The sequence below is a fragment of the Saccopteryx bilineata genome, chromosome 1 (genome assembly GCF_036850765.1).
Source record: "Saccopteryx bilineata isolate mSacBil1 chromosome 1, mSacBil1_pri_phased_curated, whole genome shotgun sequence".
Classification (NCBI taxonomy): Eukaryota; Metazoa; Chordata; class Mammalia; order Chiroptera; family Emballonuridae; genus Saccopteryx; species Saccopteryx bilineata.
Window position 1 is genome coordinate 46,953,355 of NC_089490.1, and position 23,551 is coordinate 46,976,905.

The 23,551-nt window shown below is 41.8% G+C and overlaps 1 protein-coding gene across 7 annotated transcripts in view; it reads right to left on the reverse strand.

The window, feature by feature from the left end:
* The window catches only part of SLC17A5 (solute carrier family 17 member 5), a 69,107-nt gene extending 45,904 nt beyond the window's left edge, over window positions 1-23,203 (reverse strand). The window contains exons 1-4 of one of the 7 annotated variants that reach the window (XM_066253680.1): window positions 22,319-22,645; window positions 18,982-19,183; window positions 14,393-14,482; window positions 9,184-9,380 (exon numbers count right to left, since the gene is read on the reverse strand). In XM_066253680.1, coding sequence (XP_066109777.1) covers window positions 9,184-9,276 — 93 coding nt within the window. In that variant the 5' untranslated portion in view covers window positions 9,277-9,380; window positions 14,393-14,482; window positions 18,982-19,183; window positions 22,319-22,645. Of the gene's footprint in view, window positions 1-9,183; window positions 9,381-9,902; window positions 10,024-14,392; window positions 14,483-18,981; window positions 19,184-21,788; window positions 21,806-22,318 lie in introns of those variants that run through there. The other 6 variants (XM_066253692.1, XM_066253686.1, XM_066253672.1 and 3 more) reach the window with 6 other exon arrangements.
* Between the last annotated feature and the right edge of the window lie 348 nt (window positions 23,204-23,551).

Consider the following 23,551-nt stretch of genomic DNA (forward strand, 5'->3'; position numbering starts at 1 on the left):
GAATGAAGAGAAGTAGCTAGATCAACAAAACCATTTGCCAAAGGGAAAGACACAATCCTTAATTATTCTGTTTATGGTACCAATTTTATAGCTTATCTATAACAATTCTAGATGTCAATTATAGTTATACATCATAGATTGGAGGGGAGAAAGTGGGTGATATGTTCCCAAATATGTAAATGTGCAACATTATTCAAGTCAAATGTAAAGGTTTTTGATGTCATTATTTTGTACACGTGCTTGTTTGGGCAGAAAAACCTCTTCCCAGCTTGAATGCCTGTCTGTAAATGGCAGAGGAGACTCACCCAAGTGTGATCTGGCTCCTTTGTGAGCACTGAAAATGGATGAAAATATATTCATAAAAAAGGACACCAGGCTTTTCTCCCTATACTGTCTCCCTGTGTGCTAAGCAAAATAAAATACAGTCACGTGCCACATAATGACATTTCAGTCAATAATGGACTGCATAGAGGGTAGTTGTCCCATAAGATTATAATAGAGCTGAAAAATTCCCATTGTCCAGTGACCTATCAGTGCAACACATTACACAAATACTTAACAGTGTGTTACAACTGCCTAAGTATACATATTTAGTATAGTGACATGCTATATAGGTTTATAGCCTAGCAGATGCAGGGGAACAGAAATTGTCACTCTCACATCTGACTATTTGGCATAAGGATTATTTTAGGCTGGTTAATTTAATTTTAAAGAGCAGATATAGGAGAAGCTCTGAAAACCAAGTAGAAGTTACCTTTTAAAGACATTTAGATTTGGCCCTGGCCAGGTAGTAGTCAGCTGGTTAGAGTGTTGTCCCAGTATGCCAAGGACATGGTTCGATCCCTGGTCAGGGCACAGAGAGGATTCAGCCAGTGAATTCATAAATAAATGAAACAACAAACTGATGTTTCTTTCTGTCTCTCCCTCTCTCTAAAATCAATAGGTAAAAGAATTAAAAGAAAAAGACATTTAGATTTGTAAGGGAAATCTCCATTTGTAAGGGTGTTTCCTCTTTATACCTATCTGCAAGATAGAGATGACCGCTTCTCTAAGACCTCTAATCAATGAAGAAAAAAAAGGACTTAAATCTCCGTAACAGAATTACCCTTGTTTACTGGGCTTTTCCTTTTAGACCGATAAACAAACTTTCTACAAGGTAGGTAAGCCACCATGATATAGATATGAAGTTTCTAGAAGTGAATGGAAAATAACTGACTCCCCAGAGTGCCAACATCTTCTTTTGTCTTCACTTGAAGATGGTGTTTAAGATCATGGCTTCAGCCTGACCAGGCGGTGGCACAGTGGATAGGGTGTCTGACTGCGATGCCGAGGACCCAGGTTTGAGACCCCGAGGTCACCAGCTTGAGCGTCGGCTCATCTGGTTTGAGCAAAGCTCACCAGCTTGAACCCAAGGTCACTGGCTCAAGCAAGGGGTTACTCGGTCTGCTGAAGGCCCGCGGTCAAGGCACATATGAGAAAGCAATCAATGAACAACTAAGGTGTTGCAACAAAAAACTAATGATTGATGCTTCTAATCTCTCCGTTCCTGTCTGTCTGTCCCTGTCTATCCCTCTCTCTCTCTGTCTCTGTAAAAAAAAAAAAAAAAAAAATCATGGCTTCAGCCATTGTGGCAAGTTATTCATTCTCCTAAGACTCTCTCATGTATAAAGAAAGTATACATGCTATTAAACTTTTGCTTGTTTTTCTCCTGTTAATCTGTATTTTATTACAGGGATGTCTAGCGAATAACCTATAAGGGTAAAGTGACTTTTCCTCCCCTATACTGCAATAGGCTATCCATATAGACTCAGTGTGCTGCAGGCCAGTGGTCCCCAACCCCAGGCCATGGACCGGTACCGGGCCATGGGCCATTTGGTACTGGTCTGCAGAGAAAGAATAAATAACTTACATTATTTCCGTTTTATTTATATTTAAGTCTGAACGATGTTTTGTTTTTAAAAAATGACCAGATTCCCTCTGTTACATCCATCTAAGACTCACTCTTGACGCTTGTCTCGGTCACGTGATACATTTATCCGTCCCACCCTAAAGGCCTGTCTGTGAAAATATTTTCTGACATTAAACTGGTCCATGGCCCAAAAAAGGTTGGGGACCACTGTTGTAGTCCATACCATCTAGAATGCAAGTATACTCTATAATGTTCACATACTCGCCTAACTATGCATTTTTCGAAAGAATGCTCATTGTTAAGTGGCACATGACTGTATTTAAAGTGTTTAAAACTAAATGCTGGACAAATGATGAACACATACTTATCTATTCCACTATAACATAAAGCAGGCAAAATGATCTAAATAACTTAAGTTAGGCATGTTAAAAATTTGGAAAAGAATGTTCTAAGAATTGATCTGATCTTATTTTTCATCTTGCAGTTGAGATTATCTAAGCTCTCCTACAACAATAGCCTAACAAGTAAAACAGATATTAAATAACAGTCCCATAAAACTATTCAGCAATATCTTAAACAATCAAATTTTCTGGTGTAGGGGAAGAAGAAATTTTATTCTACCTTCCTAGGTTCTTTGGGCAGGTCTAATAATTAGATCTATGTGAGATAGATTAACCAGAGAAAATAACCAAATTTAATGATATATGTGTGGGAATCCACATATGTGAGCCAAAGACCCCACATACAGGAGAGACTCAGAAACAGAAAGGGAAAATGAGGCCTCTCTGACCTTCTGGGCTGAGGATGAGGTAAGGCCCCTAGAGGCTTCAGAGGGGAGGAAGGCCCCTGCAGAACAATAAGAAGAACAGATGTTCAGCACTTAGAAGTTTGCCCCAGTTATTTCTGGTGATAACTCTAATTATGGGCCTCTAATTAAGACCCCTAATTTAAATTCTTTGAGGGAGAGGTAAAAGTTTCTCACAGGCTCAAAATAATTCACATGCCAAAGTGGCACATCTTGGGATGGCCTGTTCTGAACCCCTTCAGTCCTACCTTTGAAACTTCCTGAGAAGTTACACATTCTAGAAGCTGGGCTGACTGTTCAATATCGCATTAAACCAGTCTCGGTGTTGACAATAGGTCATTTTAATTGAACAGTTTTACCTAACTTCAGGAGCCAGTGATGCTGGTGGGTTCCAAAGTTAGGCCTATGGTGCAAGCAATTAGGTATTTAGGAGGCATTCTTACGGAAACAAAAGGAAAATGACAGTTAGTGATGGAGCAGGCTATAATCCCAGTTTCTGAATTCTGAAGGCAGGCAGGCAGGAAGATTTCTAGATGTCTGGATCGAATCATTTCCAACAGTGAAGGCAGGCAGTGACAATTTGATGGGTTTTCCTGGTTTGAAGTTTGAATGCTTCTGGTGATCTTTCTGCAATAGGCCCAAATTGTGGTGAGCGCTCTGAAGTTTATATCAAGTTGTCCCAACTTCAGCTCTCATGGCTTTGAGAAAAGAGCAGTTCTAGTTCTCAATGGTCCCAAGTTGCAGGATTTGAACAAGTTCTACAGTTCCATTTCTGGTTTCACAGATTTGTAAGATAAGGACAGTTCTCGGTTGGCCAAAGAAGTATGTGTAATTTCAATGACAACTACAGCTTCCTAATTTGCTTCTTTCCCTCTGGATATATACAGTTTTACCCCATATATAAGATGTACTTTTTTTGAAGAAATTTGGGGTCTAAAAACTGGGTGCATCTTATACAGTGGTTGTAGATTTTTTTACTTGCATTTCCCGCTTTTTCGCGCTTGTTTTTGCGCTCATTGTTGAAGACAGTGATTCGTCATCAGACACAGATGAGGACAAGCTAACGGATGGGAGTTTTGACAGTGATGAGGAGTTGTATGGATTTTATGATGAATAAAACTTGAGTTCAGCCTGACTGGGTGGTGGCGCAGTGGATAGAGTGTTGGACTGGGATGCCGAGGACCCAGGTTCAAGACCCCGAGGTTGCTAGCTTTAGCAATAAGCTCATCTGGTTTGAGCAGAAGCTCACCAGCTTGGACCCAAGGTCACTGGCTCTAGCAAGGGGTTACTCGGTCTGCTGAAGGCACGTATGAGAAAGCAATCAATGAACAACTAAGGTGTCGCAATGTGCAACGAAAAACTAATGATTGAAAAACTTCTCATCTCTCTGTTCCTGTCTGTCTGTCCCTGTCTATCCCTCTCTCTGACTTTGTCTCTGTGAAAAAAAAAACCCCACAAAAAAAACAAAACTTGAGTTCATTAACTTTATACAATATTTTTTTTCTTCAAATTTTGGGCCCCAAGATTAAGGTGTGTCTTATACATAGGATCATCTTATCCATGGGGAAATATGGTATTTGACTTTAGCTTAAAGGAGGAGGCTTTTTTTTTAAGTTCCTATCAGGTTTTTGTTTTTTGTTTTTAAAAAATTGATTTTAATTTAATGGGTTTACATAGATTCAAGTGTCCCACCGAATACATCCCCCTACTATCAGGTTTTGAATCTGAACTTCCAGTTTTGCCAAATTTCTGATGAAAAAGTTATTAAATCTTTTCAAGTTTCAGCTGAAACAAAGTATTAAATGATACCATGGACTTGTAGAGGTTAAGAACAGGCTTCCCCAAAAGGTGCCACTTTGGCATGTCAATTATTTTGAGCTGAAGACAATTAAGACACTGCAGGCTCCTGAGAAATTTTTACCTTTCCCTTAAAGAATATAAGTTAGGGACCTTATCCATAATAAGAGTTACAACCAGAAATAACTTTTTATGGCCTATCTATAGGGCACAGCAAATTTCTAATTTCTGGATATCCACTCTTCTTATTGTCCTGCAATGACCTTTAGAAGCCCCCAGGCTCCTCACCTCATCCTTAGCTCGGGAGGCCATCTATTGCTCATTTTTTCTGAAGTTGGAAACAGGGAGGCAGTCAGACAGATTCCCACATGCGCCCGACCGGGATCCACCGGCATGCCCACCAGGGGGCGATGCTCTGCCCCTCTGGGGCACTGCTCTGTTGCAACCAGAGCCATTCTAGTGCCTGAGGCAGAGGCCATACAGCCACCCTCAGTGCCCGGGCCAACTTTACTCCAATGGAGCCTTGGCTGAGGGAGGGGAAGAGGGAGACAGAGAGGAAGGAGAGGGGGAGGGGTGGAGAAGCAGATGGGTGCTTCTCCTGTGTGCCCTGGCCGGCAATCAAACCCGGGACTCCTGCACGCCAGGCCAACGCTCTACCACTGAGCCAACTGACCAGGGCCTCATTTTAACTTTCTACCTGAACCTGTCATATATGTAGGTCTCTTACCATCTCAAGTATCTGGGGTTCCCACATATATACATGTTTTAAATTTAGTTATTTTTTCTTGTTAATCTGTCTCATGTCTATTTGATTATTAGACAAGCCGAAAGAACAGTGAAGGTAGAAGAGAGTTCTTCCTTCCCCCATAAACTAAAGAGAATGCAAAAGTCGTTATCTTCTAGAGTCCTTCCCTCTGATAGCCAAGAGAAGGAAAGAAGTGATAGCCTGCATTTCCCAGGCAGGCAAACAGCCACTCCAAGCCCTAGGACACAGCTCTCCCTGGGAGAAAAATGATCAATAACCAATTGGTTTGGATTTGGGAAGGAAGTAACAATGGGAAATTTTATTTCCCTCTCTCACTGGGCTCAGGCAATCCATTCTCAAAAACTTTTGAGCATCCCGAGTTTAAGAATTCTAATTATGGCCCTTAGATTTGGCCTTAGACCAAGGAGTGAGAGAGATGTGAGGAGTCCCCTGTAAGGGATAATGCCAGTCTTGTGGTCTTTTATTTTATTTTAGAGACCTTGTATCTTTTTAATTTTTCATTAGCTCTTTCTATTCAATAAAAAAATTTCTTCTTTAGCATGTCTAATTAATATTGCCAGAGGCATGAATTTATACGCCTTGTTTTTCAATGTTAGGCAGAAGAAATGTTTCCCAGTGAGACACAACATCCACCTCTAATTCAATCAGGTAGAAGAAATGATTATTTCACATAAAACCTGTTTAACCATTCCTATTTTTACAATCTTCCCAATCCTCATATTTCTGTATTCTTTTACTCGAACTGTCACCTGAGTTGGTTTCACCAGTGGGTTCTGGTACCATAGTTTATGGAACTCTCCAATCAAGGAGTCCTGGAAATTTCTCTTCGCTATTCCCTGACCATTTTACCTACTCTTGTGTAAAAAATTGCCCAGAGAAGGGTCCAATCAAAGGACGCTGGCCCTCTTTTCAACCTTTAACTTGTTTAACTGACCTGGCTGTTGCCCCATATGACTGCTGGTCAGGTTTCTCATTGTAACCTCTGCCTTCTGAATTTAAAAAATTTTCCAAACTGGGGTAAATAGAGCAGTCTTGTTTGGGGCCCTTTAATGTTGGGGGATGACCAGCGGTTCACTCTGGCCCATCCAGTTTTTGGTAGTGCTATAGTAAAAGCTTTGTTTTAATCCCATCAATGTTTGTTTTATTTACCCCACCCCCTTTTTAATAACTGTCTAAAGATTTTCATCCTGCTGGGAGTTCTATGACTCTACCTTGTTTTCTCTTTGTTTCACAGCTCCCAATATTAAAAATAGGCATCTCATTCTGCTTATTTGACTTGGAAGCCCTTGCTTTTAAGTGTACTTTCAAATGATTTCATCTAATTGGACCGGTCTTTACAACTGCCATTGTAGTTTTAGGTTATAATTTCCTTGAAGGCTGGCAGCAGTTTCATAGGACCCTAGTTGTAAACAGAATTTAGCCCATATATATCTATAATATATTATATCTATTATATTATATATATCTATAATATATATAATAGATATATATTATATATATAATATATATAATAGATATATATTATATAATAGATATATATCTATTATATAATATATATATATTATTTTTTGTATTTTTCCGAAGTTAGAAGGGAGGAGGCAGTCAGACAGACTCCCGCATGTGCCTGACCGTGATCCACTGGGCATGCCCACCAGGTGGCGATGCCCTGCCCATCTGGGGCATTGCTCCACTGCACCTGAGGCAGAGGCTGTAGAGCCATCCTGAACGCCCGGGCCAACTTTGCTCCAATGGAGCCTTGGCTGCAGGAGGGGAAGAGAGAGATAGAGAGGAAGGAGAGAGGGAAGGGTGGAGAAGCAGATGGGCGCTTCTCCGGTGTGCCCTGACCAGGAATCGAACCTGGACTTCCACATGCCGGGCCGAGGCTCCACCGCTGAGCCAACCAGCCAGGGCCAATTTCGCCCATATTTGTTTGGCCGTATTTTAGAGCTTTCAACCTGATAATTACCAAGCTGAATTCTTAGGGCACAAAAATGTAAGGTTGTCTTTTAGTAAGATTTTTCACTTTTTTCCTTTCCTTTTTCTCAAGTGCAGGACAACTGTACTTCCGGTATTTTTTTTTTTTCTTTTAAAACAATATCTGCAAATAAAGGCATTTATGAATGGGTCTTAGTGGACTTGGATTTTTGTTCTAATTTCTATCCTTCCATCTTATTAAGGGAACCTTAATAACTAGCAACTATAATAATATGAGAGGTCTCAGAATTTTTTTTTCTCAATTTAGAGGTTTTTCCAATTCAAAGGATCTTCCATCCGGACTTCACAAGTAGGATCTTAGTAGCAACTCAAACCAGTAAGAACTATGGATGCAAGAGACATCCCCAAAGGAGAGGGCAAAAAGATGCAACCGTCACAAGACCCAAGTGAGTCCCAGAGTTAGAAACAGCCATTCCCAAACACAGGGAATCATGTGTCCTCCGCCCCTTGTACTGGGCTGTTTAGATGTCCTCTGCTGGGATTCGCAGCCTATGCAGCTGTCTGCCAGATGTGTATGCATCCTCTGACTATGTGAAAACAAGAACGAGGGACCCTGTGTTTACCATCTCTGGGAGAAAATGTGTAGACACGGAAAACTCCCTTGAGAGCACAACATGGTCACAAAGGCTGAGCTCAGGACATGTAGCAAGATAAAGGAGAAATACCAGAGACAGAGAAAACTGAACTGACAAAACTCATGCGTATTCACACCAAATAACCAAGTCACTAAGCCCGATAAACTAGTTTACAAAATATGTTCTCCTGCTAATCTAAATTTAGAAACGGAAAGAACTCTCACCACTCTACTTCCACTGACCTCTGCAGGCAGATACACAGGAGTCTGACTCGGCAAGACTTCTTACCTTCTTGTGCTGGCTCATGTGAGAGGTTCCAACAACCTTCTACTGTAGTAGCTTCGGTACTAAATAAATAGCCAGTGAGATAGCCTGCTCCTGGTGCTAACTGTGTGAGAGGAAGACATTTCCTCTATCCTCAAGGTTCTTTCGGAGGGTCTAATTAAATCTCCATGAGACAGATCAGCAAGGGAAAATAGCCAAATTTAATTACATAGGCACACATGAAAACCCCACAGACAGGAGAGGTTCAGAGATAAAAAGTAAAAATGAGGTACAATGGCCTTCTGAGCTAAGGATGAGGTAAGGCCCCGCTGAGCTTTGGAGGGAGGAAGGCCCCTGCAGAACAGAGAGGAGGTGTTCAGTTATTAGCAGTGTGACCTCCCTTACAGAGAGGTCATAATAGTTACCTCTGGTGGTAATTCTTGTTATGAACAAGGCCCCTAATTTAAAATTTTTAAGGAAGAAGTAAGTTTCCTGTGAGCTCACAGGGTCACGACTGCCTTCAGCTCAAAATAATTCACATGCCAAAGTGGCACATCTTGGGGAGGCTTGTTCTGGTATGCCAAACAGGTTTTTCCAAGTTTTCTTCAAGGATAATATGTTTATAGAGAAAACTGACAACCTTTCAAACAGATCAAGGTGTATTACACATGCTACACGTCTTACAGCACAGCAGCAATAGATACAATTAGAAGTTACTGTCTAACCAGTTCCTGGGAAAACACGAAAGTAATTTAGAATTTACATGAATACAGGTTTTTGTAGGATGACAGATTTTTCAATATTTTTATTTGGAGATATATATATATATATATATAAATAAAATATTTACTGATTGATTAGAGAGAGAAGAAGGGAGGCATAGAGAGAGAGAAACACTGATTTGTTGTTCTACTTATTTATGCATTCACTGGTTGGTTCTTGTCTTGTGCCCTGACTGGAGATTGAACCTGCAATCTTAGCAAATTGGGACTATGCTCTAGTCAACTAAGCAACCGGGCCAGAGTGGATATATTTTAGGATTAAGAATGTTTGCTTAAAAAACACTACTCACCGTTTGATTATGATGAACTTTACTGGAAGTAGAATGCTCTGCACACTCCTTAGAAGTTCTATTATCTGCTAAAGTTGTATTTGAATCTACCATATCCACTAATGCGACACTCAAATTCACACGCAATGAATAGAGAACGAAGAAACCAAAGCAGGCCAAAAATGCTAAATTGTAACGAGCAGAGCAGCACACTGGAGCTGAAATAAAGATTGGGGGAAAACTTCCATTAAGAGAATAACTTAGATGATACTGTATAAATTACTAAAAAGTTTACTTTTTTGAAATGCACAAATTAATAAATCATGGATATTTTTCTGAAAATATTTTCAGATTAAGCACATCTCAAAACATTTATTCCTGGTATCTGTAGTTTTGATAAAATTTAACATGAGAACCTGCGCTGTAAGAGTTTCTTAAAAGAGAAGCAATAATTTTATTAACTTTATAAACTTTGCTCAGAAAAATTTCCATTCCAGAGTCAATAGTGGCTCTAATTCCTGTCAGCTGGCAAAAATATGAGAAAAATAGGTAAGGGGGTTTAATGGCATCACTATTTCTAAAAAACGAAAACATAGCCAGTAAGTACTTGAGTGCTCAATACAGCACAGCATGTGTACTACTGACTACAGGTCAGCAGCCATCTCATTGTAAGTGCAGCACAGCACAACGAATTCACTACCAAGGCTAGGACGTGAAACCCCTCTTGATACATTTCTTACCTCGAAAAGCATCCTCAGAGGCTGGGTTTGAATCAAAAGCCATGATTAATGCTTAAGTCTCTCCTAACCTAAATGTATTTAACAATCCAGAAGCAAACTTGCAGAATCTACGACAGTTGCTCAGTTGATCATGCTTAAAGGGCCCAGAGCAAAAGGGAAATAAGTGAATATACCACAATGATTAACAAAAATGGAAGGCAGAGTAGGTTGGAGAAGCCAATGCAAATAGGATCATGTGAGAGGATTCTGACCTATTTTTAACTCTAACTGTAAGCCTACGCATATCTTCTCTCTTTCCTTCTTTTACTGAGCTGCAGAATGGGTGAAGAAATGGGAATTCAGGAAGAGGGGTTGGCTCCTTACTGACAAAGAGAAACTGGCTAATCCAGGGTCTTACAACTTTAATTTTGGTAAACACTGATTGTTTAATAAATATCTGCTTAAAGATATGAATATTTATTTCGTCTGGTAATGACAAGTTTATATATATAAACTCAGGAATCCTGGTGTTTTCACTGACCTAACCTCTAATAAGAATACATTTTTCAGAGTACCAAGGTTTTGGTACTGATTCAGACTGACTAATTTATGCTGAAGCATTAATGAATAGGGCACAAATAAACTGAGGTATATATTAATATACCATAATCCAACTTACTTTTGCATGAGCCCTCACACACTCAACTGCTATCCTTTTTTCTCTGGTCAAGATTTACCATATTTACCTTTTAAACAAAGAACTTTTCACTTGGTATTATTATTATTATTATTATTATTAAGTGAGAGGAGGGGAAATAGTGAGACAAGACTCCCATATGCACCCCGACCAGGATCCACCTGGTAACCCCGTCTGGGGCCAATGCTCACATCAACCATGATATCCTCAGTGCCTAAGGCCAACACTCAGACCAACTGAACTATCCTCAGTGCCTGGGGCCATGCTTGAACCAATGGAGCCACTGGCTGCAGGAGAGAAACAAGGAGAGAAGGGGGAGAGAAGGGGGAGAGAGAAGGGGGAGAGAGAATGGGAGAAGCAGATGGTCGTTTCTCTCGTGTGCACTGATGGGGGATCAAACCTGGGATGTCCATACACCCGGCCAACGCTCTATCCACTAAGCCAGTCGGCCAGGGCCTGGCATTATTATTTTTTTCCTGGTATTATTTTTTTAATTGATTTTAGAGAGAAAGGAACAGGGAGAGAGACAGAAAGAGATAAGAACATCGATCTGTTCCTGTATGTGCCCTGACTGGGGATTGGACTAGCAACCTCTGTGCTTTGAGACAATGCTCTAACCAACCGAGCTATCCAGCCAGGGTTCATTTGGAATTCTTGACTCCTTTTCAGGAGTACAGCTATCAGAATTATGGCACTGCTGCCATAGTTAAATCCAGACCCATGAGAACTGCATTTCCAAGGCTCCATTCATATCATCTCTGTTATTAGAATCTAGACACATTTGCTCTCTGCTCCAACCAAATGGGTAGTGGTCTAATTAAGGACTGTTTTAATACTGCAAGGCATGTTTAGTAGGAGAACACTATTTTGTGCCAAACAAAAATACACAGAAGTGTGGATGAGGACTCATGATCTTCACAAATTTGGGCTATTAGAATGTGTTGTTACTTTGAGTATTTGGAGAAAGAAAAATCTAGATTTATATACAGTCTGCTTTACAAATGTACTGTTTACAAAGTTCATTATATAATCTGCTTCCGCTGAGGAGTGACACGATGTGATTTCTGGTTCAAAGAGCTGCCCTGGTTGTTGTGAAAAGCTTACAAAGGGCAGGCGTGTGAGTGGTGCAGGGGACGCAGAGCCAGAGAGACTGCTTCAGGGACTATTGTAGTTTTCCAGGTAAGAGACGCGTGGCTTAGACTAGAGCAAAGCAGAGGAGGTAAGTGGACAGATCTGAGATAAATTTAAAGGCAGAATTGACAGGCATTGCTGACGTATTAGAGGTGGGAGCAAGTAAGAGGGAGGAAAGAAGTTATTAGTTATTCTCTTACTCTAAATAACTATTTTATGCTACCCTGTTTTGTAATGTTATTACCCCATTCTATACTTATTTACAGTTACCTTATTTTATTGTGTGGTATTAGTTTCTCCCCACATGCTGGTTGACTTGGATTCTTGACTACCTCATCATGTGAATAAGATGTGAGGCTATGAGCTTGAAAAGTGAGGAAAGGTAAGTAAAATGATTACAAATTATTAGTGATATTAATTGAAAATCAGATCTAGAAGTTATGAGTCAGGCAACTTTAACTTTTTGGGGCACAGTCAAAAGTCAGAAAATAAAAAGCCAATACAGATGAAGCAAAATATATGACTATAAGTTTCAAGAAATATTAAAAATAGATGGTTACTGTCTTTATAAAAAGTCACTGATTACAACTCAGTCAGAAAAATTTTATTTCAAAAAGGTATGGTAATAAAACAAAATGTGCCCGTGAATTTGGATCATGTTTGAAACTGGCCCAATGAAAGCATGCTTGCATGACAAAAGTAACATCCATCGAGCATCTGCCACATTGAAATCAAGTTCAAAGCAAAATCATGCTGGTGTAATGAACAGCACACCCATTAAAGCAAATACCAGCTTCTTAAATATGGTTTCAAGTGTGGAGTGCGTGCAGCTGAAAGAACGCAGGTTAAATTAGAGAGAAGCAGCCTGATTGTGTGTGGGTTAAACAAGCTACCGTAGAGCAGCATAGCAGGCACCCAGTAAAAGTGAGTTCCTTTCCTGTTGACTCCAGAGAAAGTTATACTAAAGAAGCAAAGTGCTACAGGTGCTCTCCCTGCCGGGAGCACACCTGGCCTTTCTTCCCTCTCAGGCCTGCATCTCCTACATTCTAAGGGTCCCCAGGAGGCTTGCAACCTGGGGAGTAGTGGGCAGCTCCTCCCAGGCTAACCCCCTGAACCGGTCACCAGCGCCCCCTTTTTTTCTGACTTTTCAGGGAGCCAACAGCACCCCGCCTTGGCTCATTTCCGTCACTGTGACTTTTATTTCTCAGTGAGCCAAAGCAGCCCAGCCTAGGCTCTCACACTGCTTCTTAAGCCCTTCCTTGTTTCACTGCCCCAGCCTTAATAAACGTACTCTCAAAATCACACACACAAAGGTAAACTGCCTCAATATATGTGCGTAACAAGGGACAAAAGAGGACTTTAATCTGTTTGTGTGTGTGCATGTGTGTGTATGGGAGTCAGAGAAGTCCCCTTGAAGAAAGTGCATTTGCACGGAGTCTTCACCAATAAGCAGAAAGTCACCAGACAGGTCAGAGGGGATAAGAATGATGCAAAGACAGCAGTATGTACAGAAGTATGGAAATGAGAAAGGCGAGCACGGGGAGAGCAGGAACCTTCTAATGATTTGATGTGGCTGGATTATAGTAACCATGAGTGGGATAGTGGGTAATAGCTAATATTTATTGAGTACTTATTAGGTGTCTGGCACTAGTCTAAGTGTGTTTGCCAATATAAAGGTTATTATAAAGAGTAACTGAGTTGGCGCATGGAAAATACCTACAGCAGTGCTTAGCACATAATAAATCTTCAACAACTCTGAACTGTTATTAATTATTGCTTTTTCTGGATAGAGGGAATTGAAGTCATTTGCTGGGAACTGTATTTCTCATTTCTGAGAAATTACGTATTGGGGGGGGAAAAGTAAGAAGTTGTTCAAAGGAACAAGTGCGTGACCCACCCAGTGAAACATACAGGATTGCCAAGTGAGTAGAATCCATACAAAACTGGTGGGGGCAATCCGCCCTAGTGTGTGACCTTGAAGAACTGCACACCTGTGCTCAGCGGTGGCACTGGGAAAGAAGACAGGCACTGAGAGGGAGGTGGGGACAAAGCACAGGGCAAGGGAACTTAAGAGTACATACTGGCAAAAAACAGTGCTGGACTGTGATTGTGACCCAAGAAGAAAGTAAAATGGAGAGGCTGATGGTCTGGGGAAATGTACACTAGGACACAGAAGTTCTGTGAGGACAGGAGAGAAAGCAGTCTTTAGACATACAGGAGTCCAGAGAACTGAGGGGACGTGGTGTTGGATGAGATGTCATTCAAGATAATGGCAAGAAATGGAGTGTAGAGATGGAGGGTGTCAGATGGCAAAGCCGTTGAAGAGTGAAGCAAAGTGCCCGGAAGTGGGTAGAAGATACAACAATGCAGGGAAAGTGATCTAGCCCAAAGGCACTGAGGGTGCAAGGCACTTGTCTGGAGGCATCAACGTGGAATAAGAAGTTGATGTCATCAATTAACACAAGGCAAGAGAAAATGATCACTTTTGAGAGAGCAGTGGAGAGCGAGAGTGGTATGTCCAGAAGGCCAGGTTTCTGTTGAAGAAAGGAAGTTCAGGTGGTGAAAACCTGAGGATGTCAAAAACTTATTCATTGTGGAAGGCTTCGCCAATGGGGTGGTGTAATAAATACTGACCAGCAAACGGCTGAGACCGCGGTGGAAAACCCAGTTGAGGGGCACTGACCTATGCAAAGATGATGACTTTCTCTAGATGAGGGTGGACACTGGACCTAGTGAGTCTCCTTGGCCAGGGAATTGTATCAGAAAAGATTTCCTGTTTAAATGAATAAAATGTTTCACTTTTAAAAAGAGTAATGTTCAACTGGTCTTACACCACCTTATGTGTGATTAATTCCTCATACATTCTTATGTATTCCTAACTCCCAAATTAATTCCCATTTATATGAAAACATTAATTTCCTTTAAAATAAACTCAGTTACTTTAATACTAACACTGATTATTACAACATGACCCAAAGCCGTTTCCCTTCATCCTGCAATAGGTTGCTGTACCAGCACACCAGACCTTATATTTAAGACTTCATGCACACACAAAGCATATTGGTGAAACTCAGTGCTTGAATAACTGAACCTTATAGGAAAACCACCCTCAAAAGAATGGTAGAGGCAACCCCCCTGGAACCTCAAAACAAAATCAATGAAAACAAAGCATATCATGTAAGCTAGAAAATCACAAGTTCCTATAGAGCATGGCAGTGAAGAACAGGGCCTTTACTTTGTGGAATCCAGGTTCTCTGAGGAATATAAGATCCGAACGCTCTTCATTTATGATGATTATGATAATGATAATAATAGTAACTAACACTGTGCCAAACTCTATTCTAAGCACTTTCTGTCAGCTTATTGAATTCTCGCAATAACCCTGTGAACCAGGTATATTATTGTCCCTGATTTGTAGATAAGCACGAGAGGTTAAGTAATGGCTAAACTCACACAGCTAGTCAGTAGAGCTGGGATTGGCATTAGGCGCTGTGGCTCCAGACTGATGCTCTGCCTTTAAACACAAAGACATGTCTGAGAAGCCCTAAAGCTTTTCTCCAAAATGAATGAGCTCATTTTTGGTGCAACACTATTTTGAAAACCCACTTAATTGAATATGATACATTCATACAACAATAAACCTTCAACTGATGGAAAATGTGAGGAATAAAAATATTTTAAAAATAATTTTTATGTGTGGGAGGGGAAGCTTTCCTCTTCCTTGTCTAATTCCCTCCTTTCTTTGTACCTAAATTAGGAGGAAAAATCTATAGACTTCCTGTGGTTTATTCGCCCTGAGCCAGCCTTCCCACATCCTTTCCGTGTGCGTCTCTGAAACCACCCGACTAAGGGTACTAAAAGCAAATGCATACTGAGGCAGACCGCAGTAGGGTGACTGGGAAATTTGGCACATTGTGTCAACCTGAGAAGTACTAATTCTTAACACTAAAGAATAGTACGTATCCTAATTTTAGCTCCCTCAATAAAGAAACATTATGCATAATTTAACCATGTCCTCTTATTTGTGGTGAAGTGGGAACTTGCAAATTTGTGAAGGATCAAGTAAAAATGATTAAGCATTTTCCAAATAGGAATTTCTCAAATATAATACAAATGTGTCAAAAAAAGGAGGATAGGACTAAAATCCAGGCAAACTCTGTCTGACGTTAGTCCTTAAATAGGGCTACATGCAGTTTTGGGGAACTTAACTTCCTTGGCTTCAAGTGTTTATGTATAAAAGGATGGGCCACCAGATGGTAGTAGTTCCTACGGTCTTTTAAGTGCTGTAAATTTTTATGACTGACATTTTATCAGCCTTTCTCTTGTGGAAAAAAAAGACTAGCACTTAGGCATAGATAAGGTAGAGCTAATTTCCTATCAGTTTGTTCCAGAAACAAATGTAAAAGATAAATAAAATGTATGTAAACATAAGGAAAAAAAAATTTTTAGGACTGCTAAAGATTTACTCCTTGAGCACCACACCTTAAAAAAACCAAACCAAAACCCCAATTGTGAATTGTAGAGGAGAGACTGTTCCATGACGTGATTAATGCTGGCCCCTCCACCTGGCCCCTGGCCAGAATGGGGACTGCTCATTGAAAACCCCTCTGAGAGACTCTGATCAGTCAATACTCATTCTGACATAACCCAGCACAGCCGCCCCGCCTCTTGCTGCATCCTGGCTGCTGGAATAGGCCACTGTCCCCACCTAGTCAAGCTTAAAGCATTTGTTCCCGGGACTGGGCATTTACCAGTATCTGTGTGTACCCGATGCTGTTCTGTATAATTCTCTGGCACATGCCACATAGCACAGGGATCCATTTAGTCTTGCAGCCACCCAAAATGTGCCTCATATGTACTAAGTTTACTAAGTTTTCCTTAATAAACTCTATTAATTACTAGACTGGTGGGCAGTTTCATTTTCTGGCCTTACTCTGCCCTATGCTTATAGAGGTAGATTTTCAATTCTGGGACCTTTCCCTGGGTCTGTATGTACCAACGTGAATGGCAAGTGATTTTTTTTTTTTTAAATACCCATAATTTCTTGAATGCGGAAAGTGAATACATAGGACATAATTTAAAAATATAAAAATCTGTTGTGTTCTTATATATTAACAATAAAATCCAAGAAAAAGAAGTGGAACAAAAAACAATTCTTTTTGCAATTGCAATAAAAAGAAAAAAATACTTAAGAATAAATTTATATGAAGGACCTTATACACTGAAAATGACATTATTAAAAGAAATTGAAGACACAAAAAGGAAAGATATTCCCTCTTCGTGGATTGGAAAAATCCACATAGTTAAGATGGCTGTATTACCCAAAGCAATATACAGATTTAATTCAATTCCCATCAAAATCCTAAATGTTTTTAAGAAAGAGAGAGCCTGATGCAGTGAATAGAGTGTTGACCTAGGATGCTGAGGACCAAGGTCCCTGAGGTCACCAAATTGAGCACAGGCTCACTGGCCTGAGAGCAGGGTCGCCGACATCAGTGTGGGATCCCTTGGTGGCTGGCTTGAGTCAAAGATCACTGGCGTGAAGCCCAAGGTTGCTGGCTTGAGCAAGGGATCACTGGCTTAGGTGGAGCCCCCTGGTCAAGGCACGTATGAAAAGCAATCAATAAACAACTTAAAAAAAAGGTGATGCAACTATGAGTTGAGGCTTCTCATCTCCCTCTCATCCTTTCTCTTTCTCGTCTGTGTCTCGCTAAGAGAGAGACAGACAGACAGGAAGGGAGAGATGATAAGCATCAACTTGTAGCTGCATCACTTTAGCTGTTCAGTGATTGCTTTTCATACATGCCTTGGCCAGGGGGCTCCACCTGAGCCAGTGATGCCTCCCCCCACCCCACTCAAGCAGTGACCTTGGACTTCAAGCCAGTGACCTTTGGGCTCAAGCCAGTGACCTTGTTTCTCCTATTAGGCTGTACATGGTAGATATTACTAAAGCCAGGCTGGGGTACCACCAAGAGTGAGAGTGATAGGAGGCCCCTCTTATAAAGTTGCTCTACTCATCTTTACCTTTTCCATCCCTCTTTCCATTAGTGTTCCTTTCCTGTCCTCCTGCTCACAGCATCCCAGACACAGAGCTTCATTTAAAATATTGTTGACTAATCTAATGCCCTATAACTGTGGGTTCCTCTTCTCTAAACCTTTATCATATTTTAAATAGCAAAAAAAAAAAAAGTGTTGCTGCTATTTTTATTTCGCTTTTTCTCTCCAGTGGGTATGTGAGAGTAAAAATAAGAAGGAAACTTATAATGAAAATCGTCACCTCAAGTCATGAGGAACAGAGCTCAGATCTATAAACTCAACCCACAAGTCAAGTCGGGGTTGTTTTTAAAAGCAATCCAATGAGTTGTTTGTTTTTTTTTCTTTTTCCACTACTTTATTGAGGTATTTATATACAATAAAATGCACTCATTTCAAGCACACAGTTTGGTGAATTTTGATAAACATATATATCTGTGTACCCCAATCCAGATGTAGAACTTTTTTATCACCCAGGAAGTATCCTAGTGCCTCTCTGCAGTCAACTCCTTCCTGTCTGTTGGCTCTAGGCAACCACTGATTTGCTTTCTGTCACTACAGATTAGTTTTGCTTGTTCTAGTACTTCATGCTGATGGAAACATATACTAATATGGTGGCTTCTTTTGCACAGTGTTTTTGAGATTTGTCCAAATTGTTATGTGTGACAAGAGAAAAATTCTGAGATGTCTTAAATCACAATAGGCTCTAGGGCAGCGGTTCTCAACCTGTGGGTCGCGACCCCAGCGGGGTTGCCTAAAGCCATCGGAAAATACATAATGCATATCAGGTATTTACATTCTGAATCATAACTGTAGCAAAATTACAGTTATGTAGTAGCGACCAAAATTATTTTTTGGTTTGGGGTCACAGCAACATGAGAAACTGTATTGCGGGGTCACGGCATTAGAAAGGTTGAGAACCACTGCTCTAGGAGACAACGGAAGTTAATCTGTTAACAGAATTAAGGTTAAAAAACCGACAAAAGACTGCTCATATTCCTAATGAATGTTGAAACTATGAATCAACTTCAGGTGACTATTCATCTCTTATCTAAAGATAGTCCACCACCAGATAACACAGCATCCTGCTTATGCAAACTTTCTGGACTGCTGTCCACAACCAATCCAAAAGCAGTAAACACTTCTTCATGGACTATATACCTATCCCCACACTAGCTCTGTTTCATACCTCCCACCCCTTTACCTATAGCCAATGTAAAATCTTTCAAAATAACTTACATCTTTCTTTCGTGTAGTGGAATAACCCATTGCATAGCCTTGGATGGGAACACAGCCAACAAGAAAAGAATGTTTTTCCAAGAGATTTGTTTTGTGACTTGAAGGCGGGTCACTGAAACAGGTCTATGTGACTGAAGGCAGTTGCTGGGCTTTTTCTCAGTAAAACATTCTCATAAGATTTCTGTTCCTTTCAAGGTTATCCCTTGAGATAAAGAAAGAAATGTTGTGGGAACCATAGAAGCAATAGCAATTAATGCCTTTTGATATTATATTGTTATTAAGCTATCAATGCAGGTGTACTCCATGTATCTTTAAGTAAAAGTTATGCTTGATGTTATGCCAATTTCTCAGTAAAAAAGTTTTTTGAAGTCTTGTGAATAAAAATAGGACACAGCACAAACTCGAGGCCATTTGCCTGAGCGAGCGGTGGTCCTTTGCTAGTCCTTGATGATTTTGTCTGCTGATCTCTCTCTCTGCATCCCCAACTCATAACAACACTTTCCCAAGTCCATTGTATAAAAAGCCCTGTCAATGCCAGGATGGTGGACGTAGCTGTCCTCCCCATTTAGCCCTGTTGCTGATGCTTTAGATCAGTGGTAGCCAACCTGGTCCCTACCGCCCACTAGTGGGCGTTCTAGCTTTCATGGTGGGTGGTAGCGGAGCAACCAAAGTGTAAATAAAAAGATAGATTTAACTACAGTAAGTTGTTTTATAAAGATTTATTCTGCCAAACAGCGAAAATCCAACATAAAGTACTTGGTAAGTTATTATTATATGCTTTAACTTGCTGTAACTCTGCATTATAAATTTTATAAAGTAAAGTTACTTCTCTACTTTAAAAATCACCATTCCTGTGGAACTGGTGAGTGGTTAGAAAATTTTACTACTAACAGAGATACAAGAGTGAGCGGTAAGTATAAAAAGGTTGACTACCCCTGCTTTAGACTGTATGTCCCAGGACCTGGTCCTTTTCCTGGGTAGCATATGGCTCAATAAACCCTTTCTTTAAGAAAATCTTTCAGCCTGGAATGTTAGTAACATGTGTATCAGTAGTTTTATTGCTGAGCAGTATTCCATTGTATGGATATACCACATTTGTTTATCCATTCAACTGTTAATGAATATCTAGGTTGTTGCCAGACTTTTACTATTATAAAGTTGCTATATTATGGTAATTTAAGTTTAATTTTTTTTTTGTTTTTTTACAGGGACAGAGAGAGAGGAATAGATAGAGACAGACAGACAGGAACGGAGAGATAAGTATTCATCAGTTTCTTGTTGCAACACCTTAGTTGTTCATCGATTGCTTTCTCATATGTGCCTTGACCGTGGGCTTTCAGCAGATTGAGTAACCCCTTGCTTGAGCCAGCGACCTTGGGTCCAAGCTGGTGAGCTTTTTTTTTTTTTTTGTATTTTTCTGAAGTTGGAAACGGGGATGCAGTCAGACAGTCTCCCGCATGCGCCTGACCGGGATCCACCCGGCATGCCCACCAGGGAGCAATGCTCTGCCCATCTGGGTGTTGCTCTGTTGCAACCAGAGCCATTCTAGCACCTGAGGCAGAGGCCATGGAGCCATCCTCAGTGCCCGGGCCAACTTTGCTCCAATGGAGCCTTGGCTGTGGGAGGGGAAGAGAGAGACAGAAAGGAAGGAGAGGGGGAAGGGTGGAAAAGCAGATGGGCGCTTCTCCTGTGTGCCCTGGCCGGGAATCGAACCTGGGACTCCTGCACGCCAGGCCAATGCTCTTACCACTGAGCCAACCAGCCAGGGCTGGTGAGCTTTTTTTGCTCAAGCCAGATGAGCTCGGGGTTTTGAACCTGGGTCTTCCATATCCCAGTCCGATGCTCTATCCACTGCACCACCGCCTAGTCAGGTCTTAAGTTTAATTTTAAAATAAATTTCCAAACAGTTTCTAATGTAGTTGTATATTTTACACTCATACCAGCAAAATGAAAGTTCCAGTTATTCTATATCCTGTCAACATTTGGTATCTTCAGTCTTTTAAATTATAGCCATTCTGGTGGTGTGTAACAACTTATTGTAGTTTTAATCTGCATTTTCTTGACAACTAATATTTAATATTTGAGCTAAAATCATATACACACTTAGATTTACATATGTATCTCCCTCCAAATTACAACAGACTTTAGTAGTCTCTAGGAATATCTTGTATGACATTTGTTTCTGTATTTCCATATTAGATTATTTTACAGAAGAAAACTACAGAAATCTAACACTATATGCCACAGAAAATGATCAGTTTATGGAATTAAGTCCAACTCCCAGGTAAAACATCACTGTGGTACAGTATTTACATGAGTGTCCACCAAAACAAGCTCCCAGCTGCCAGATGGAGCTATAATGTTGCTACCTCTACTACTGCCATCTGGTAATGTTAAATAAGAAAAGATACCACAGGACTAGACTGTTCTTGGTCAGGTAAAATCAAATTTCTAATTCAACTGTTTCTTATGTTCACGTATTTGCAACTACAGAATGTGTGACACAAACTGTTTTGTTCTTTTGTTTTTGATACTTTTGAAGAATTTTCATTACAAAAATTTCACATAGCAAAATATTTTAACTCCCCCAATTCAGGAAGAATGCATTGTGAAGTATTTCCTTTTCTATTTGTTGCGAGACCTTTGGCAAGTCACCTTAGCACTTGATAGATACATTTTGAGAATAACCAAAGTATTTCCTAACTTAAATCGCACAATGTAAAAAAAAATTGTGCTGCACATTTTAGTCCTTTATTGGACAATTTCAAGATATTCGCTGGGTTATGAAATAATTTCCGTCCACATACTCAGCGCTTTTCTGTCTCCCGTCGTCGCCCAAGGAACCACCAGATCACACGCTGGCGATGCAGCCGCGGAAACCAGCGGGGACAGGGAGGAGGAGCCGGCGGCTCCGTCCAGCCCGTCCAAGGGCAGGTTTCTCCCCCAGCTGCTCTTACGCGGGCTACTCGGTCGGGCCCTCTGCCCACCGTTCATTGATTTGTAGATTCTCCCCCAGGTCATTCATTCTCCCATGGGGTCCCTCTCTGGAAACTACCGAAGACTGCCAGGAGCCCGGGACCGGCGGCGCCCAGCAGCTCCCTGCCCGGGTCCGCGGAGCTGCACTTGCCGAGGTCCCACCCGAGCCGCCGGCTGAGCCCGGTCTCGCGGTCCTCGCCCGCCGCCGGGGTCCCGGAGCGGCTTCTGGGCAACGGAGCGCGAGGCTAAGTGGGGCTCTTCGAGTACCCTCGCGCCCCGGCTCCGCCCCGCCCCTCGGACCCGCGGCTCTGCCCCGTCGGACCGCCGCCCGCCGGAACCCCCGGACTGCTCCGCTGCTCACCGGCTTCCGCGGGCGGGGCGCCCTGCAGGAGGGGTGTATTGTCTGAGACCTTCTCGCCATCGCTTGGGGACTGGCCCTGAACCGGAGACCTCATGATGCCTCCGGGGAGCAGATGGCCGATCTACCTGCTCAGAGGAGCGCCCGGGGCCGGACAGCACAAGCGCCGGGGCAGCCCCCGGCCTGGCAGCGCCCCTCAGCCACGTCTGGTCACCGCGGGCCCGCCCAGAGGCGGCCACGCTGACTCCGCCCCCGCCGCCATCTTAGCTGTGGGCGACTCCGGAATGGGGAAAGCGGAATTCTGGGAGCTCTGGCTTGCGGGGGCGTGGCCCGCGTGCTAGCTTGCGGCCCTGCTGGTTCTAAAGTTGCGGGTCGGCGGTGTTTTGACGAACAATGCTCCGGCTTCCTGCGCTCCCCAGGGAAGTGCCGGGGCCGCCCCTCCGGGACAGCGGGTGACTGGGGGACCCCGGAGGCAAAGCAAGGGGACTTGAGGTGCGCACAATTAAGGACAGAGTTTGGATCGAACTTAGGAAGAGGATGGTGTGTATTTGACATTCAATCGTTAGTAAATTACCAAGAATATTAGCAACCCTGGCTTTATATACCAGTGACCGAAGGTTATCCCTAAAACAGAGAAGGAAAAACCGTAAATAGAAACTGTTAGGGTTAAATGGGCTCATTTAAAAATTCCCCTCACCCAACTCCTATTCGGGCAACTTCTTAAGTAAACATTTCCCTCGCCCAGCCTCCTCCTCCCCTTAAGCAACTTTCCCCACCCTGGGAAGGTTCTGGAAACTGTCCTTGAGACAGGCCGTCGTGGGGGGCCTGAGGGTTGGGAAAAGGAGACTGTGTAACCTAGGCAATCAATCCCGATAGGCTAATCTAAATATGTACAGGTGCCTGCAGTAACCCCTGTATCTACTCGTTATTACTGCAGCTTTTTGGGCTGATACCCTTTTTGTGGTCTCAAACTGCTTGTCCCCAAACAATTTTAAAATAAACTCTCCTTTTGAAACAAACCAACCTCCTGTTTTCGATTTGTCTCCCATGGTTTCTGCCTTTTCAGAAACATACTGTTGAGTCAAAGTAACCCACCATTGGCAATTTCATACCATGCAACCTATACAATCCTCTGATATCTGTTAGTTATGCCCTACGGGTCTAAAGTTCTAAAGGCTTCTCCTGGTGTTTGCTGACTCGGAGAAAGAGGGACTAGGAAGAGACCAGCCTGCAGTG